The 19,786-nt window shown below is 40.1% G+C and overlaps 2 protein-coding genes across 2 annotated transcripts; both read left to right on the top strand.

The window, feature by feature from the left end:
- Nucleotides 1–304: 304 nt before the first annotated feature.
- me2 (malic enzyme 2, NAD(+)-dependent, mitochondrial) lies at nucleotides 305–12,524 on the top strand. The gene is made up of 15 exons (XM_061071654.1): nucleotides 305–401; nucleotides 2,766–2,922; nucleotides 6,008–6,141; nucleotides 6,259–6,408; nucleotides 6,545–6,620; nucleotides 6,819–6,980; nucleotides 7,071–7,284; nucleotides 7,736–7,833; nucleotides 8,111–8,224; nucleotides 8,369–8,480; nucleotides 8,802–8,944; nucleotides 9,079–9,181; nucleotides 9,334–9,404; nucleotides 9,907–10,005; nucleotides 10,240–12,524. Exons 2-15 carry the CDS (start codon nucleotides 2,809–2,811, stop codon nucleotides 10,399–10,401), a joined length of 1,752 nt encoding a protein of 583 aa, XP_060927637.1. The 5' UTR covers nucleotides 305–401; nucleotides 2,766–2,808; the 3' UTR covers nucleotides 10,402–12,524.
- Nucleotides 12,525–12,905: 381 nt separating this feature from the next.
- Nucleotides 12,906–18,389, top strand: elac1 (elaC ribonuclease Z 1). The gene is made up of 5 exons (XM_061071229.1): nucleotides 12,906–13,146; nucleotides 15,825–16,031; nucleotides 16,296–16,354; nucleotides 16,667–16,877; nucleotides 17,037–18,389. Exons 1-5 carry the CDS (start codon nucleotides 12,990–12,992, stop codon nucleotides 17,513–17,515), a joined length of 1,113 nt encoding a protein of 370 aa, XP_060927212.1. The 5' UTR covers nucleotides 12,906–12,989; the 3' UTR covers nucleotides 17,516–18,389.
- Nucleotides 18,390–19,786: the final 1,397 nt, after the last annotated feature.

Below are 19,786 nucleotides of genomic sequence, written 5' to 3' on the forward strand. Positions count from 1 at the left end.
AGATTGCACATGAGCCCACATACAGAAATGAATACTGCAGAGTTCATCTTTCAATTGATGTGAAAAATCAATTAACAAATAGAAAATTGAGATGACTGTCTTTTTTAATAATTACGGTAGACCAGCTTCCCCCATCGTAAACATCTTGCGCATATTGCAGTATGTACGGTAAGTGTGAAGGGAAATCCCGTCCTGTGATTGGTCGAGCCTCCTCCTCTCCCCCTCACCGGCGCACCGCAGCATCCGCGGCCGCTGACAGACACTCGCTGAGCTGCCAGAGACTCTCCGACCTCCGCGGGGAACACAGCGAACCACAGCGGGTGTAAACCAGTGTGACCATGTCCAGTAAAGTCTGACTTTTCAACCGGAAGCAGCCGCAGTGTGTTAATATCCAAGAGCAGGTGAGTGGAGCCGTTATTCTCCTTTAAAACGACCCGTCCAGGAAGTTCCCTGTTTGTGAATGAATGACAACAGGTCGGTCACGGGGCTTCAAGGGGCTTCAAGGGGCTTCTCCTCCCGGTGCGGGTCGTGTGTCTCTTCAGTAAAGAGTTAAATAACCAGTGGGTGTTCGTGTGGTTCACGTTTCACGGGTCTTACAGCCACACATCCTGGTGTTAGCTTGTCCAGGGCTGTTAGCCGCTTGTCGTCTGTGGCTGGTGATGGTGCAGGGGGATGCTAAGCTAACTCGTTAGCTTGCCATTGCAGGGACTTGAACGCATGCCCCTGAGGTTTTTATCTGTGTGAACCTGTTCTTCATCTGTTCACACTCAGCACTGATGAGTTCAACTCCCGCCTCTGAACAGAAGATGGCCGCAGTAACTGTGTTGTTTTATTAGTGATGCACATTGAAAACATCAAGATACAAGTGATGACCAAATGTGTTTACTGTCCTGGTTTTATTAGCAAAATAATACAACACACATCATTCATAGAGTCCTCACAGGATTACTTTCCTTATTTTCAAAGTGTTTTACAGAATACATCAGAATAACAGCATTGATTATTAATACACAAAATTCAAATAAGAAATTTGATTTAACACTTTAATAAAAAGAGAAACACATCCACTACACTAGAGGAATGTCACTAACTGGAACAACCTGTTAAAGCCTGCTTTAAAAAAAAAAGCCAGACACTATTACTATTGAAGCATATAAATATCTGTTGGACTATTTGCTGTGCCATGTGAGTAGCTTTTTTATTTACTGATCTCGTCACATTAACTGGCTCTTGGTTTGTTCTTTTGCCACCTGAGCTCAGCCTCATGTTGATCCAGGCCATGAAATGATTCAAAGCCTTTTTCTCAGCACAGCAGTTGATTGTTGTTCCTTCGTGAATCCTGCATTTCAAAGGCAGTGCTTCTCTTTCGAGAACCGCTAACCTCAGTCACTAAAGGAACAAATATAGAAACGGCTGGTCCCCTCGTAATAATTGCTTACAGGTCCAGTTGCATTTCCTCTGGCTTGGGCCTTGATGTTGAGCAAGGCTGAAGAGAATGTGGGCAGAGTAATAAAATGAAAAGGACAAAATGTGAAAACTGTTTATAGAGTGAAGTTTAGCACGTATGACTGTAGGGTTGATACAATTTTACTACACCTTGTCTGCTGTTTAACACGACAATAACATTTAAACTATGTGATATATCTACATCACAAGGGGACATTTAATGTTGTTCTTTCAGTATTGTACAGTACAGTGGTTTTATAGTCCGACTGATTTATTAGTTGGCAGTTACAATCAGCTGCTATGAGCCTCTTTGCTTCTATGTGTCGTTATGAATGTTCTCATTTTAGAGAATAACCATCGCAGAAAAGATGTACAGTTCTTTATGATACAGTTTCTGGTTAAACCTTAAAATCTCAATTATATTTCTTTGTTATACGGGTGTGATAATGTCATCTTCTTTTTTTCTTTTAAGATATGTATATCGACCAATATATCTGTTTCGAAAACTGACATCCAAACCCCAAAATGGTCTCTTTGGGCAGCAACTGCAACACAACACAATAGCAGGTCACATGCATGACATGGCTCTTACAATGACGATCATAATCCTGGACACCAGCTGAAAGTAGGATATAGGGACGTGTGAATAAAGTGAGTTTGCAGAAATTTGCTTGTTGAGATTGCTGCGATGCATCATATCAGCTCGTCTTTCATATGTGCAGGCTGATGTCACCCTGATTCTGCTTGTTCTGTCTTCATCTGGAGCTCTTTGAAAAGGATTATGACAATCTTTCAAGGCTTTGTTTCTCAGATCAGGGACTAAATAACTTCTGTCCACATCCAGATTAATGACTGGCCACTGTCGTCAGCGTGTTTAATCCGTGATTTTGCAACTGTCTGTGCACAGTGCACACTACAGTAAACTGGTGGGTTTCTCTGAATATGCCTGTGTCAGGCAGTCTTCATTGCTGAGGTTTCATATTGTGCCAAGGTGTCAAGTGTAAAGGTCATGTTAGAGGTTCAAGGTCTTGATTGTCGGAAGCAATGACTTTAACAACCCATTGGCATCGAGGACTTTCACATTCATACAATAAAACCTTACATGGGTGGCTTTTATTTTATCTTTGATCTGAGGCCAAGCCAACTTTAAAAGAAGGTGATAAAACGTTTGTTTTACAGTTAGGATCTCTGTAAGTTATCCTCGCACTTATTGTACAACCACTCAACTGTAAAAACTTTCACAAACCTGGTAATGTTCAGAAATCTCGTCTGGCATTTGCAGTTAAGTTTTTCACTCATTTTATTTTTTCCTCTCTCAGCAGCTTTCTACCAGTGCACCTTCCAAACCAGTGGACGTCCACGATGTTGTCCAGGTTGAGGACAGCCTGGTCCCTGAGGCCCTGTGTCTCTGTTTGCAGATGGGCACACACCAAAGAGAAGGGCAAGCCCCTCATGCTCAACCCTCGCACCAACAAAGTGAGTGGATTCATGAAATGTGTTTGTGTGACAGCTTCTCTACAGATGTGGCTGTTTAAACAGACGGCGGCTTTAACACAACTTGCCAGATCCATGCCAATGATGAGGTGTAATAGCATTCACATGGAATGATCACCAAATTTAAAAAAGTTCCACCCATTATGCATGTACAAGGAGTTACACTGAGCAGTGTGAACTAGACACAGACTAACCAGAAAAACTTGCTGTCAGAGCTCCAGATTTGTTTTATCAGCTGGTTGGTGCTGTTTGTGTTCCTCTGCTGTGTGACTCGGCCTCGCCTCTCACACTTGGTTTGAATTGATTCCTGAAGGGGATGATGCTCTGGCCTCTCTGAGACTGAACAAATTAATTATGTCATTTTAATCTGTTTGGCTGTACTTTGCCTGAAGCAGAATTAAAACTAAAAATCTACATAGTGTCTTGACTTATGCCATAATTACTGAGAAGAAGAACCTAACAAGATTTTTGTTCTGGACTCTTGCATCACAGTTGGGTGTGGTCAGAAAGGTCTTTGAAATAACCGCTTGGTGCTTTTTATTTCTGCCACATAAAAAGGTTATTTGTTTTGTATTATGTTATATTTCATTTTGCTCTTAATACTCCCCCTTCACTGCTTTTTAATGGTGTGATTTTCTACATAACAAGTTCTGCCTTGTGCTTAAAAGGCACTGTATAAATAACTTGCCTTGCCATGCACCTGTAACCACACCCAACAGTGCTGTCACCTCTGCATAACTGCAGTATGATGAGCATCACCTGATCCAAAGTCTCCTTTCAGCTGTTGGAAGTTGCTTTCTGATGTATATTTAACACCCTTTACAGATGAGTCTGTAAACATTGTTTGGTAACTTAATTTGACATTTTTGTAATTTGACATGCTGTGTGTTCTTTGGCTAGAAGGAGTTTCATATCAGTTCATATCCCATGACTCTAAGTAACCAATTACATTTGTAAGACGAGCCTGTGGCTGCTAGAAGTGACAGGATCTCACACTGTGCAGGTTTTGCTAAATTTAGTATCCTGACATTTTGTGCTAATTATAGACATGCCATGCTCCATGTAAACTGGTCACAGGCCAGCTGGACATGGTCCTAGAAACACTGTACACACGGCATCTACTTTCACGTTGCATTTCCTATTGTGCTCATTTAGTTTTGTTTGCATCATAGTGACTCGCATGCTCCCCCGCTCACTTAATCACCAAATGTTTCAGAAATACATTATTTAAATCTGCGACACAAATGTCCGCAATGTGGTATCACGATACCAGTGGACATGAACCCTGACATCCCTCGCCTGCTACCACCAGCTGCTACCCTAGAGCCTAGAACTTTACAGCAGGTCATTGCTACGGAGGCTGCCATGTTTTTTACAGTAGTCCAGACTGGGCAAACTAAAAACAGTTTTTTATGACAACTGGTGGCTACCACAGGTTCTCTTTCATCTCCTTCAACATGCAACTTCACCACAAGATCTCAATAAGTTCGACTTTTCTTCTATTTTAAGTAAATAAATATCCCTCATTACATTTACTGCCTGTGCCATGTGACTATTTTGGTCCAATCTCTGAAGAGACTTCTTTGGATGATTTAATTAACACATTTTAAATATTTAAGAAAGATAACTCAAACCGAAGATGTCTTCTCCAGAAATCTAGCAGTTTTAAAACACAATTAAAGATTTTTGTCTTTTAGAAAGTAGCACAAAGCAGATAATTGCATAAAGAGATTTATTTAAGACAAATATACTCAAACATTACATATAACAACTGTTATGCATTGTTTAGTCTATACATGAGGCCAAATTTTCAGACCAGTTGAGCACTGAAGATAAACGCTAAACCGAAATCTGAGCAAACCAGGTTTCTAACTGTCATTTAAGGCTAAAAAGGAAGGAACATAAACTGGATATCAGAGGTTTGCAGCGTGTTGCACGTATTAAGAGGAATTGAGTACCAGAGCTGTGTGAAATGAAATGCTGCATCAGCATGACGCAGCATTTTGCTTTGGGAGCCCCCAGCTTTCATATCTCACACAAAGTAATCAGCCCCTTCACCAGCCCCAGAAGTAATGGCTTCCATGTGTCCCGCCCATACATCAGTCAGGGCTGGACTGGTTAACCCACATGTACGCTCAGGAACATGAAAACCCTTTCTTGCCCTCGCTCAACGCCCCCATCCTCTATTTTACAAATGGGTGTTTCTGCATACAGTGTTCTTCATTGGCTTCTTAGAGGCAACTCCCCTCACTCAACTCCTATTGCTCCTTTACCCTGCTGCAGTTTCTTTCCTCCTGGTCTCCTTCCTTTCACACAGCTGTCAGCTTCTCATGTCAAGTGTCAATAGGTCAGATCTGTCTCAGGGCTCAGACGCCCTCTTGTGACAAAACATTGTCACTTGGTTCAGTGATTAAACAGTTTTTGTGATGAGGGATATTTTAAATATAAAATCTTAAAGTGGTAATATTTACTTATTCAGTTCATTAAATAAAAGAGGAGTTGCATCAATGAGCCAGTAAACTAACATTTATTTGTATAACACTAGTATATGAATGAAGGGAAACAATTCAAGAGGAAAATGCAGTAAAAATAAATAAATAAAATAAGACAGAGGTAAACAAGATACAAAAATGCATTAAAAAATATTGAGAGTATCAGGCCTGCTTAAATCAAGAATTTACATTAGATTACACAACTACATTTAAAATTTTGAATTATATCAATATAAAAACCAAGGAACCGCTCTCTTGCCATTGTCAAACAGAGATTGTGTTTTCAAATGGTCTTTTCCCACAGACAGTGAGGTTTACATGTCAATGCCTTAATTCAATATTGACAATTATGCGGAATGAAAATGAGTCATCTTTAGAAATAACAGGCTACATTAACAGTGTGATGACATAGCAGCCTCTTTCCACTTGGTGTTTATGCACAACCACAGTACACTCAAACTAAATGAAGTTGCCAACTTGACTTCAGATTATTCTCTGAGAATGAGAAGTTAATGAATACATGCTCTGGTCTCTCCCACTCACTCCTCTCTCTGTTTCTATGTGTTTCTCCCCAGGGCATGGCCTTCTCTCTACAGGAGCGTCAGATGTTAGGGATACATGGTCTGTTGCCACCGAAAGTTGAGACCCAGGACATTCAGGCCATGCGCTTTCAGAAAAACCTCAAGAAAATGACTGATCCCCTCGAGAAGTAAGGCCGTATTTTTGTTGGAGAGTTAGACTGTAGCTACAAAATGCTTTTCTTTGAAGTAATTGTTAATAATATATTAATGTTAAAATTCCTAAATTATCATTTGTTTCCATACAGGTACATCTACTTGATGGGCATCCAGGAGAGAAATGAGAGGCTCTTCTATAGAGTTTTGATGGAAGACATAGAGGAACTGATGCCAATAGTTTACACTCCCACCGTAGGCCTGGCTTGCACACAATATGGACACATCTTTAGAAGACCCAAGTAAGGATGCAGTAAACAATTCAAAAAGCTAAATAAATATATTTACATGTATTTAAAGGGTTTTGCTGGATTAAGCAAAGGCTTTGATTGGAGCATTTGTCATTTTATTATAAAGCTGCATTTTTTTTTAATTTAGAGGTTTGTTCATCTCCATTCTGGACAAAGGACACATCCGCTCCATCCTGGACAACTGGCCAGAGACTAATGTCTCAGTGAGTAACTAGAAAACCTCATTCTAACAAGTGTGGATTTTGAGATGGTCACTGAGATAGAAATCCTATAACTGTCCTTATTTTCTACATTACCCTGTTTAACGTCCAGTGTCGTATTTAACCACACAGCTGTGCATTTGTAGAATTAGCTGACTAACACACTTCCTCTCTCTCTCTCTCTTTGTCTCTACACTGCAGGCAGTAGTAGTTACTGATGGCGAGCGTATTTTGGGATTAGGGGACCTTGGTGTTTATGGAATGGGTATCCCTGTTGGAAAACTTTGCCTGTACACCGCCTGTGCTGGCATTAGACCTGAAAAGTGTCTGCCTGTGACGATAGATGTTGGCACAAACAATGAGGTAGGAAGGCTGTGTTTACTGGTAAGTGTGTGTGTATGTTTTAGTGATAGGACAAAAATTGCTCACTCTTCTCTTATTTGTTCCCCTCAGACTCTCCTGAAAGATCCACTGTACATGGGCCTGTACCAGAAGAGAGACCAGACTCAAGCCTACGATGATTTGATCGATGAGTTCATGGAAGCTGTGGTGGAGAAATACGGACAGGACACGCTGATCCAATTTGAGGACTTTGGGAACCACAATGCCTTCCGCTTCCTCAGGAAGTACAGAGAGAAATACTGCACCTTCAATGACGACATCCAAGGTTCACACATAACCACTCACACAGATTTAAAAGTTGTACTTTGTAATGTTATGTTTTTAGATTTTTTTCTCTGAGCACATATTTTAGGGAAATATTTGATTTTTTGTTTAGTTTTCTACCTTCTAGGCAGCTATTGTTTTCGTTTCACAGTGAATATATATAATAGGAAGCATATAAGTTTAAAAAAAAAACATGAACTTTGCTTGAATTAAATAATCCATTTCACCGAACATATTGTGACATATAAAACATGTTACTGCTGCATTTGGAACAGCTGTTTTTTGGAACCGGGTTCTGCAACATGCTAGTTTAAGTTGTGTTATCTCTGAGTTAAACCAAGAAGAGTGATAAGTGATTGGACCTCCTCTACCTTAAAACAAATGCTGACATATGTGTTCTCTGTAGGGCAGGTAGTTAACTGTTTACTGTTCTGTATTTTGCATATTTCCAGGCACTGCTGCCGTAGCTCTCGCTGGTCTGTTAGCAGCTCAGAGAGCTATTGGCAAACCCATCACTGAACACCGGGTGCTCTTCTTGGGAGCTGGAGAGGTAAGATAACATTTAATGGTCAATCTTGTTTGTCTTGGTTCTGCTTTGTTTCTGACCTTTTTTCACTTTCATTTTGATCTGCAATTTAGACAACAAAATCCCATGTGATACAAAAATAGGTCCATTTGTAAGAGTAATACTGCCCACTACTGACCAGAGCTGGAGAAATACACATTTAATGGAACATTTTAATTGCTGAAGTCTTTCTCTAATTAAAATATAAGGGTTAAGATTGGATTCACTGTCTAAACACTGAATGAGGTTATTTTCTTTACAGGCCGCCCTTGGAATTGCCAATCTGATTGTCATGTCCATGATGGAGTCAGGATTGTCCCAAACTGAAGCCAGAAATAAGATCTGGATGTATGACAAACATGGCTTACTAGTCAAGGTTAGTGTTTGTGGCATAGACATTGAGCAGAACACAAATGTCTGTATGGCTTCCTGTCTGGCTCCTCACTGTTTGTACAATGTGTAATTGGTGCACAGTGGTAGTGATTTATTGTCACCATTGCTGTACTTTATGTGGCTCTAGGACAGACTTCAGGAAACAGACTCCAATCAGGAAGCGTTTCTCCACGACAGTCCAGGAGACATACAGAGCTTCCTAGATGCCGTCAACACCATTAAACCCACAGCTATCATTGGTAAGGAACTTTGTCTTTTCTGCATTCATGTAACTTTAAAGCTTCTTAGTGCAGTCTGCATTATACGGATTTAAGTTTAAGAGCTGTTAATCAAGAATCGTAATATGTATGTTTTTACTTAGTACATGCAATCAAATCTGGTTAACTAAATAATTAGATGTTTATTATTTTTATTGTTTCTCAAGAATCAAGCTGTTAAGACTTACTTGTTGTAATTGTGGGATTGTTATGCCCTATTGCAAGTATACTGTCTATATGTTGGTGCTTTTATTTGTAGATGATAAGTCTACAGCAATTATTGTTTCTCTCGCCCACTTTCAGGTGTCTCAGGAGCTGGACGTCTGTTCACCCACGATGTCATCAAGTCCATGGCCGCCATGAACGAACGACCAATCATCTTTGCCCTGAGTAACCCAACCACCAGAGCAGAGTGCACAGCAGAGGATGCATACACTCTCACTGATGTACGCAGTTTTTTCTTTCTGTTTGTATAACTCGTAAACCAAGAATGAGTCGCTCCTGTCAAACCACTCTTTGTCTTTTTGTTATTTTCTTCGTCTCCTGTCATCACTCTTTCTCTTTGTTTTCTGTTCCACAGGGCAGATGTCTTTTTGCCAGTGGGAGCCCATTTGGTCCAGTGACTCTGAGCGATGGCCGTGTCTTCACTCCTGGACAAGGGAACAATGCTTACATATTCCCAGGTGAGAAGACAGTTGAAGTGGTATGACGACTTGCTATGGTGTATAGTGTGAAGAATGACTAAAGCCAAGTGTTTAACTTTTCACAGTTGATTATACTGATGGAAAATATTCACTGCAGTGTTGTTGAAGTACATGCTGTGTGTACGTTGCAGGTGTGGCCCTGGCAGTGATCCTGAGTGGAGTGAGACACATCAGCGACACCGTGTTCCTAGAGGCTGCCAAGGTCTGAATAAGTGTGACGTATCTCTCAATCCCATCTTTGAACTTGCCTTCTCCCCATTCTGTATTCTTGCCTTCTCTGTCTTGTGTGCATTTGCTTTGTTAACTCCTCTAAATCGTCTTTAACCCTTTGCTGTCTCCTCCTCTCTCTCTTTCTAGACTCTGGCCTAACAGCTACAGATGAGAATCCTGCTTGCACTTTTTCCATCTGTGTTCTTCCCTCTTTTGCTGAAATGATAATCACAACAGCCTGTTTTTTGCGAGTGCTAAACATGTATATTAATGACCATTTGCATGTTGTTAATATTAGAAGCAGTGATTAGGTCATTTCGGTCACTTGAGCTAACAATTCTTATTTTTCATAATTGTTATTATTCTTATCCTTGTTTCTTATCTCTCAAACACCAGGCTGTAGATATATCATAGCAGTAGTGGTCATGTCTGTGTTGTTAAGACCATCAAAGAAATGTATCTTGTGACTCAAATTTATTTCATACTCCTTCCAGACTCTTGCAGAGCAGCTGTCGGATGAAGATCTGCAAGAAGGTCGACTGTATCCACCTCTTTCCAACATCAGAGAGGTTTCTGTCCAGATGGCTGTCAAGGTACATCTCTGGAAAAGGATCAGACCTTGACTGGTCCTGGCTTACGTCAGCCTCTTCATCTGATTCTCCAAATCCATGAACCTGACAAACTTAGCAAGCCCAAACATTAACATTGCTTTTAACAACTTCTCAAGACAACATTTGGATGACACGACTCTGCTTCCCAGTCAGACTTTGTTGTAGTTGCTTTTCTGTTTCCCTCTGTCAGTCTAAACGCTCTCTTTCTTGCTACAGGTGACGGAGTTTGTCTATGCTAAAGGCATGGCGTTCCGCTACCCTGAGCCCGTGGACAAGAACAGCTTTGTACGAGCTACTGTCTGGGACATCAACTACGACTCCTTCCTGCCAGACACCTATGACTGGCCCGCTGTCAGCTTCAGCCCCAAGACCGAGTAGAAACAGAAGAAATCCTCATTGTCACCCAAGTCCTAATGTCACTTTCTTTCTTTGTCTTCCATTTTATTCTTTATCACAGATCTTCTGAGATGATCATCGTTATGTTAGTGCTATTGGAAAAAAAGGGCAGTAGTAACTCCTTATTGCTCTCATGTCACTGAATATGCACTGACTCAGTCTTATAAGATCTGTGAAACGGTCGGGTGGGGGGTGATACTCAGAAAGATTGGGACATTTGAATGGGAACAGCCACAGAACAAGAGGGCCATCTGGTGGTGGAAAAAGGCAAGGTGGAAATCTGGTTTAGATGTAAAATCGTGTATTTTACAAACAACACACATACTAGGTAAATAACATAATGCTTCATTTTCATTCATTGTAGGGGACAATTACTTTAGGTACAAATGTTTTTTGAGAGGACAGTATTGATTTGTGTCACATTTGTGTCAGCGTACACTCCTTTTGTTTGAAATGCAGATAATATTTTTTACATACTGTATTAAGAGGTAGTATTTCACTCCAGGGTTATTTATTTTAGTTGTGTACACTCCCAATTCAACCCCATTGTTTATTTTTAGTCCCCTTCCGATTAAATGTGTCTACCTCTATATTGCCAGACTTAGTACACTGGTTTGAACATGGATAATGGATTTCCACATTGTTTCCCATCAGGTGGTCCTCAGGTCTAAGACATAAACACCATGTTTATATCATGCTTCACTGATCATCAGACAAAGTCCAGTTAAACAGAATGCTAAAGAGAAAAGGGAGACGGAGAGAAAACAGTATAACTGGAGGAAGAAATTAGAAATGAAGACACTTTAATTGAAGATTATGTCCACTCCAATATGTATTTTCTTCAAACATTCTCTCCAAGAATTTATTTTGTTTCATTTTTGTGGGATCATCGGATGTTTTTGAAAAATCGTCACCACTATTTTGCATAAGTGTAAAATACAAATGGATCTAATCTATATCTAAACAAACAGTGTGCAGTATCAAATAATTGGATAAACATTATTTTCTACTTAAACTATATTTTACTTACCGGTCATGCCCTTTTGCAGAAGCTAAAACTGTCCACTGAAGGTGTATTTATAAAGCTGTGTTAAATGTGTCCGTCTGTGTGAGTGTGTTAGCAGGTTGTGTGCGAGTTCTGCTCAAGTCAACACACTTCTGTTCACTGTTGTGGTCGACCATGATCTAGAAGAAACTGTGACAGTCATAGTGTATATTTGTCTAACATAAAATGGTTAAAGCTTTGCTCATGTATCAAGTGATTAATTTTTTCTACAATTAGAAATGGAAATTGTTGCTGGCTGGTCATCTCCGCTGCAAGCTTCTCAAAAATCATAACTTTCATGAAAACATAGCGACAAATAGCGGTGCTGATAAAGGTCACAGACCACATTAAAAGGACCTTTTGACCTTTTAATGTGGTTTTCATTCTCAATCCATTGTGATAAAAACTATTTCTGCACTCGTCCGTACCTTAAACTTCTCTTTACTTACCAATCATGCACTGTTTTGATCCAAAAGGGTGCTGATGCCTAAAAGATGAGGTTGTTACTGTCAATATGTATTTGTATGAAGTAGCAGATTACAATAAAACAGCTAAGTAGTCGATTTCAAATGTACACACTGTTGTCAAGGGCATTACAGAATCTGCAATATGTAAACATAGGCTATATATATATACTCCTCCAGGATATTGTTTAGGACTTTCCTGCACTGAAGTGCCTGCGCAGAGTTCAGGGTCTATTCATTCACTCCATGTTCCACACTGTAGACAAGACGAGGTAATTTCGTAGTATTCAACATGCAGGTTCTCCTCACACTCAACTTATGGAATAGTTTTATTTTTATAAAACTATGTAGAAACTGTTACAACCCATCAAGTGTAGAGTTGGTCGGTTTGTTTTGAACTGTAATTGTCCAGTGTAAGCTGTTACTGTGTGGTGTTAAGTGACTGGTCGGCTCAGATCATTCCTGTCGTCCCTCCATATTTCATTTTTGCGTTTGTTTTGTGCAGCGTTCACCATGTTTCTGAAGTTTGTTTTTGTTAAATTGCCTCAGTGTTTGTATGCAGAGAGCGGCTTGTTAGTGATGTTAAAGTTAAAGAATAAAACCTATTTTACACTGACTCCCTTGTCTTCTGTATTTATTAACGATTTTGGGGGCGGATTCATTCACATTTAGCTTTTTGTGTGAACTGATATTTGTTCTAATACAACTCCATGTATGTTAAAATTGTTTTCTCTTTGATACAAATATGTAAAATGTGGCTGTGACAAGAAAATGTCGCCACAGTAAAGATATAAGCTTTAATTCATTTTGGAATTTTTTGTTTCACTTTTTATGCAAATCTCGTGTGTATAAATATTTAAAATAAAACAATTTCAATGTAGAAATGTCTTAATGGAGACATTTCCGTGCTATTTTACCTATATTGAACGCCTCACCGTCGCTCCTCTGACGCCATCACCGTGCGACTGTGTGTTCAAAGCCAGCATGACGCTCTCCTGTCTCAGTACGAGGACCATTTAAAAACACTTCCCCATCAGGTCTCCCTGTTACTTCCGGGGAGGATGACCATGGATGTGACTTTCCTGGGGACCGGCTCGGCCTACCCGTCGCCTCACCGCGGGGCCTCGGCCCTGGTGCTGCGGACGGAGGGGGACTGCTGGCTGTTCGACTGCGGGGAGGGGACCCAGACCCAGCTGATGAGGAGCCCGCTCCGAGCCGGTGAGTCCCCGCGGCTCCAGCGCCTCCGCAGCCCCGCCCCCACTTCACTACTTCTCAGATAAAAGTCTTAAAAGTACTTTTAAGATATCTAATTGGAATGAATGAACTCGAGCTGTACTCTTGTTTTATACATGATCAAAAACTCTTGTCTAAGTAATTGACATTTTAAAACAAGATGGATTTTACTGTGGTCAAGCCAGCCGACACTCGCATCTCTGTGGTCAAATCAGCCGACACAGAAATTCTACTGTGCATATAATGGTAAACGCATACAAACCGCCCAGGAAGGGGAAGGCAACGGAGAACTCGAAGTTTTAGAGGAAGAACAGATGTGGGCCTACGACCGGTTTTCAAAATAAACTGTTGACATGGAGCCTATACAAAATGCATTATTGAAACATAATTTCTTGGATTAAAGTCACAACAAGTATATATTGTCTTACCTGTGTCCTTTTTATTAATACAATTTTGACATTATCAATTATGAGATTTTACAAAATAAAAATTACACATTTAAAGTAGGTAATTTCTGGATACTTCGAAGTACTGTTAAAACACTTTGCCCAATAAGTTCAGAGAGGGACTGATATGCCTTTGTTCAGGACCTCTCTGACTACCTACATACTGAATATCAAACATTTTTACTGTATAGATTTGGAGATTTTTCAAAGTAAAGTCCAACATTTTCACTGTGTAATAGATCATTTCAGGATACTTCAAAGTACTGTAAAAACACTTTGCTCAATAAGTTCAGAGAGAGAACATTTTTACTGTATAGATTTGGAGATTTTTCAATTAGTCTAGGTCCTGGGAAAGATTTGTATGCGCTTCATTTACCGGAGAATATCTCAACTGTTATAGACTAATATGACCCCACTGAACAACGTGGGATGTGTGCCAAAATCTCTATCCGGGACGAAAGTCCTGAAAATGACCACTATAGGTGACACTATTATCACACTACAGGTGAAAAGGACTTTTTTTTTCCTTTATAGATATCCTCATCAATTTCTACCAGATTAATGTTCATATTAAGAGAAATACTTTTTGTATTACACTTTGTCTCAAAAATAAAATAAAATATGCAAATTAGGCAATATCTCATTAAATATGCGTACTTATAAACTATTGAAGCTACAGATTTTCTTAGGTGATCACAATGTTTAAAATGAAAGAATTCTGGTTTGATATTTCTAATTGTGTCTCTGTAGATGTCCAGGGTGGATGCTGTGTGTGTTGCTGTTATCATTGGAACGTTAACTTAAAGTGAAAAATACAAAACAGCAGGTTTATTCCCTGTGTTGCAAGGTAACACTTTAGGTCCAGGTACTGGTAGGAGTCCAGGTATGGGGATGATGATGAGAGCTCATTCAGTGATAGGATTTTTTACAACTATTGCCTCCCTTGCATTTGCAGTACTTGCATTCTTGTGTGCACACTTGCCACATGAGCAGGGATCTGGCAAACCTTCAGGTTTTGAGATTACAATCTCAGGGACTAATAAACTGCCCTTTCTTACAAAACCATAAGCATATGCATTTAAGATTGATGTGGCGTCTGTAAATGGTGCTTGGACCCAAAGCTGCTGTTGATAATAGGCTCTTTGTATATGTTTTCTTGCATTAGTTGAGGTGCAAGCAGTCCTCTCAAAGTCCATCTTGAGGACATTACTATCGAACGCAGCAATGCGCAGGTCGTCAAATGTCTCCATGTCTGTTGATGGTTTGAGACATTTGACCAAGAATGTTTCCACCGTTTGTATTGCACTCTCTGTTAGCTGTGGACAGTTGAAATTGAGAATCAGACAGAGTTGTCTGGTTTGTGGACAGTGTTCAGAGCTGCAAGTTTAGCTGAAATTTTGCTGGTTGTATCACACCCAGTCAGCGCATGTAGTGCTGGGAGGCACCTTGCTTGACAGCCATGTGCTCTGCTATGACCTTAGGTCACTATGGCTGCCAAGTAAACTTTTGTTGAAAATAAAGTTGGAGGTGATGACGTGATGACAGCCATATTTAGAACAGCTAGGAAATGTAAGCTTTTAAAGTTTAGGTTAATAAATAACTGGCAATTCCTGTATGTTGCAAGTTGTATGTAATAGGTAATAGTTGTAACTTTTTTTAGCCATTTTATTTATATCAAATCAGAATGCTTACACTCTTCTATGACCTTATAACCATGGTCATTGTGAACATTGTGATCACCTCAGAAAATCTGTAGCTTCAAGGGTTTATGTACGCATATATAATGAGATATCGCTTCATTTGCATATTTTAATATTACTTTTTAGACAAAGTGTAATACAAAAAGTATTTCTCTTAATATGAACCTTAACATGGTAGAAATTGATGAGGATATATATAAAGGGAAAAAAAGTCCCATTCACATGTGGTGTGATAATATTATCCTGGATAAAGATTTTGGCACACATCCCACGTTGCTCAGTGGGGTCATATTAGTCTATAACAGTTGAGATATTCTCCGGTAAATGAAGTGCATACAAATCTTCCCCAGGACCTGTACTAAATGTAAAGACCAAGATAGAGGGATAAAGATAAGTAATGGTGCAATATATGTGAGTAGACGTATTGTATATATATATATCAAGTAGTCTTGTTGTAATCATAGTCCACTTTCAGCTGCCACCACGATCATTATAATGCGTCATGTTTTCTAACCAGGGCGAATCTCCAAGGTTTTCATCTCCCACTTGCATGGAGACCACCTGTTCGGCCTGCCCGGTCTGCTCTGCACCATCAGCCTCAACACCAACCCCGACGCTCAGCAGGCCCTGAACTGTGTGGACATCTACGGGCCCCGGGGCCTCCGGCACTTTCTCAGGGTGACACTCGGCCTCACGGGGTCACAGCTGCTCTTCCCTTATGCAGGCAGGTTTGAAATATCAATAAGACCAACATGCATGATGCTTTTTAAAACTGAAGTTCAACTCTTTCACATAAATAGAAAATAGCTGTTTCATAAAAACAATAAACTTCATTTTAATCTTTTACCACCTGCAACTTAATCAACTCATTTATAAAGAGTATTCATTGTACTTTCAATTGCACTTTACATTGTGAGGTCAAGACGCTTCAATGTCATATCATAATAAATCTGCTCTGACTTTCATCGACATGTGTTTGTTGACGCAGTTCATGAGCTGGAGCCCACAGCTGACCAGAGTCCAGAGGAGGGACAGCTCAGTCTGGAGGTAAGTGACTGTTTGTGGTGTTTTCTTGTCTGGTAAAACATCACAGTACACTTCACTACATTTTAAGGGACTGGATTCCTGTGTTGTTTTCAGGTGTGTTGTTGTCATCAATGATTGGAGCCATTCTTAAAAGGCCACTAGCTTTTATCCGAAGATTTGGCCCCTCGCTTAAAAAAGTCACGCCCAACAAAGTTCAATCAAGCCTTTATTCTGTTTACAGCAAACCCCAGAATAGTGTAGACCACAGAATAACTGAGCCCAAACATACAGTTTATAGCCTCTGAAAATTGATTGTGATTTTTCTCTTCCCAGATGACGGCAGAGAAGGGACCTCTGCACCCGCAGGAGCGACCGGGCAGGACGATCCCTCTGGACGTCTCTAGTGACAGTTACCTCCTGTTTGAAGACAAGAAGTTTGTGGTCAAGGCGTTCAGGCTGTTCCACCGTGTCCCTTCCTTTGGTTTTTGCATTAAGGAACACGATCGTCCCGGAAGACTGAAAACTGAAGTACTGAAGGAACTGGGTAAGAATATAATGGTCATTTTGACAAAGTATTAACTGTATGTACATTATGTCTACTTAATTCAGTTGATTTTTATTCTGTATTGAAAATAATGTTGAGGTCCTGTAGTTTCTGGATTCTGAATTACACACAGGTAACACTGGTCTCTCCTTGTGTCAGGCCTGAAACCAGGGCCTCTCTATGGCCGTCTCAAAGCTGGCGAGTCCGTTACTTTGGGAAGTGGGCGTGTGGTGCTGCCTACTGACGTGCAGGAGGAATCCATTCCAGGCAGGAAAGTCTGCATTTTCGGAGACTGCAGCTCAGTTCTCGGGGAAGGAGCGCTGAGTCTGTGCTATGGAGCGGACGTTCTGGTTCACGAGGCAACTCTGGGGAATGAGCACCAGGAGAAAGCAGTGGACCACGGACACAGCACGCCTGGCATGGCAGCAGCAGTGGCAGGTGCTTGCAGTGCACGGAAGCTGGTGCTGTACCACTTCAGTCAGAGGTACAAACCCAGCTCCCTGCAGAAAGAGGGAGACGAGGACGACGTGTCAGAGCTGAAGCGACAGGCGGAAGAGGCTCTGCAGGATAGTGGTGTAGAAGTGACTCTGGCTGAGGACTTGCTGACTCTGCCTATTCCTCTCAGGAGACCGAGATGAGGAATAACCAGTTGTCAGCATTAGGGAGGCCCCAGTGTGGAAATGTTCCCACTTGGTAATAAACTCGTGACAACACCAGTTTTACTGATTACACTTGACATTTAACAAGAAAAGACGTGTTTTGGCTCAGTGTCTCTACAGCGTTCCCCGAGTGAGGTTCAAGGAAAATTAAAAGCATTCAATTCCAAACAAAGGCTTTTTAAATAGAGGCGTCAGTAGTAAGTGATTAAGTCAGAAATGTTTGTCATTCCTATCACAAAGCTTCATAAAACAACAAGTTCTGCAATGTTGAGCTCAGCTTTGTTGCCTCCCTCAGCTTTCTCTCTCTGCTGACTTCGTCTTTTTGGAAGAAATCTCAATCTTTGCACCCGAAACATGAATTATAGTTATCATCTCATTACACAAAATGAGGCAACTTTTTACTTGATGTTACTTTTTAAAACATTTTAGTAACGTTTGCTTTTAGCATTTGCGTTGGTTACTATTTGTTTGTTTTGCTGGCTGTTTAGATTGGATATGTCTCTCATTCTCTCTCTCACCAACCTGCATCGTGTTATAAACATGCAGCTTAAGTTGTACCATGGCACAGTAATGTGCTATTTTAGGGGGCCATTCTACATACATCAGTTATGAGCCTTTGAGTCTGTTCATGTGAGTTTGTAAATAAAACCACATCCTTCACAACTTCCTTATGATGATAAAAGAACATGCGTTCATCTCTGAACATTTTCCAGAGCTTTATTTCTGGATCTGTACACAAGGTATTAAAGTACAACAGAAAATACAAAATAATGTTTAACAAAAGAAAAAAAACAACTCAATGTTTATGTACAATTCTTATAAACAATAAAGATAGCTTCTTGAACAATTCTCAGTGAAGTTTTTGATTGTCTATATTTCTGGATATACATTTTTAAGTTTTGTTGGTTTTTATTCACAAAGGTGGTTTTGTTTTCGTCAAAGGACTGGAGTTTTCTTTTTCAAAACAACTGCTATATTTTGTCTTTAAACTTCAAAACACAATACAAAATATAAAATAAATTTGTTTAGTGCTTGCACGCACAAGTCTCATATCAATAAAATATCACATTTTTGAGAGTTCACAGGGTGGTGAAAAACCTACTTCTACTACTTAATGGCCTTAACATTCTGACAGGTTTTCTGAGTCTTTGTACAAACCACAGGTGAAATAAATATCACTGCACTGCTAAAGCTAGAAGAGCTTGGAGGACCTACTGCATTATGCACATTGCATTCAAAGAGAAATGAGCTCTCCACATACATTAAGAGCAGCAGCCATCCCTTTACCATCAAGACAAATAGACGACATGTAAAAAGAGTTTTTTCAAGGAAAGAAGAAGATGAGCGTCTTTTACACACGGCTGCAAGTTTCAAATGCAAACCTGCAACACTGAGTAATATCAATACGTCTTCGGGTAAAGCCGTTTTGAGTGGTACACTTGAGAAGCGGACGCAGCTGGCATGCGTGGTTTCAGCCATGTCCTGGTGTGTGGGTATCATGACTTTTCCAGAGAGAAAGAAAATAAAATTAAAACACCAAGTCAACCGGTAAAATGCGCAACTCAAAATATATCTGTACATATCTACAAATTATTGCCTTTTTGACAAGGAATCAAATTAAAAACTTCGTATCAACACAGATTCACAAGTGTAAGAGGTCAGTTAATAGACTTTTAAAGGCTATTTGCTAATTATTTACATGAAACGCGAAAGGGAATATCTTCTCTGATGACACTGGGCTTGGAAACTGAATTTACTTGATCGAACCTAAAAGATGACGTAGAGGCGTGAATCATGTCTGTACATACAAAACGGTGTAATACTACAACTATGGACACGACGAACATGATGAACCCCTGAAACAAACTAATTTTTCATAGCACAATGCATAGATAAATTAAGTAAACACTACTACTGCATCCAACTCGACTGACAATGACCCGCTAAACATTTTACAGTTCACAATTATGGACTCAAGTCAAGATAAATACGGCTCCATCTCTGCTACTAGACTCAGAGAAATTGTAGACCCGATTATACAAGGAGTTCTACACCGAGTACATGTTAGGCAGAGGTTGAATACAAAAATCTGAAGTGGCTTTAAATAAAGAGATAATACTGCTAGCTGGCTAACCTAAGAATGCTAAGTGGTCTGAAAGGGGCGCTACGTGATTTAGGAACATAATCTAACATTTAACTTAAGAACATACACAGCTCAAATTGCCAAATTGAAAACATGAGCTGAAAGGA

This window comes from Limanda limanda, chromosome 5, assembly GCF_963576545.1.
Source record: "Limanda limanda chromosome 5, fLimLim1.1, whole genome shotgun sequence".
Lineage (NCBI taxonomy): Eukaryota > Metazoa > Chordata > Actinopteri > Pleuronectiformes > Pleuronectidae > Limanda > Limanda limanda.

Coding starts and splice junctions, on each gene's coding strand:
- me2 (XM_061071654.1), top strand. CDS start 2,809: ATGTTGTCCAGGTTGAGGACAGCCTGGTCCCTGAGGCCCTGTGTCTCT. Junction 6,981..7,070: donor ATGTTGGCACAAACAATGAG/GTAGGAAGGCTG, acceptor TGTTCCCCTCAG/ACTCTCCTGAAAGATCCACT. Junction 8,481..8,801: donor TAAACCCACAGCTATCATTG/GTAAGGAACTTT, acceptor GCCCACTTTCAG/GTGTCTCAGGAGCTGGACGT.
- elac1 (XM_061071229.1), top strand. CDS start 12,990: ATGACCATGGATGTGACTTTCCTGGGGACCGGCTCGGCCTACCCGTCG. Junction 13,147..15,824: donor GAGGAGCCCGCTCCGAGCCG/GTGAGTCCCCGC, acceptor TTTTCTAACCAG/GGCGAATCTCCAAGGTTTTC. Junction 16,355..16,666: donor AGGGACAGCTCAGTCTGGAG/GTAAGTGACTGT, acceptor TTCTCTTCCCAG/ATGACGGCAGAGAAGGGACC.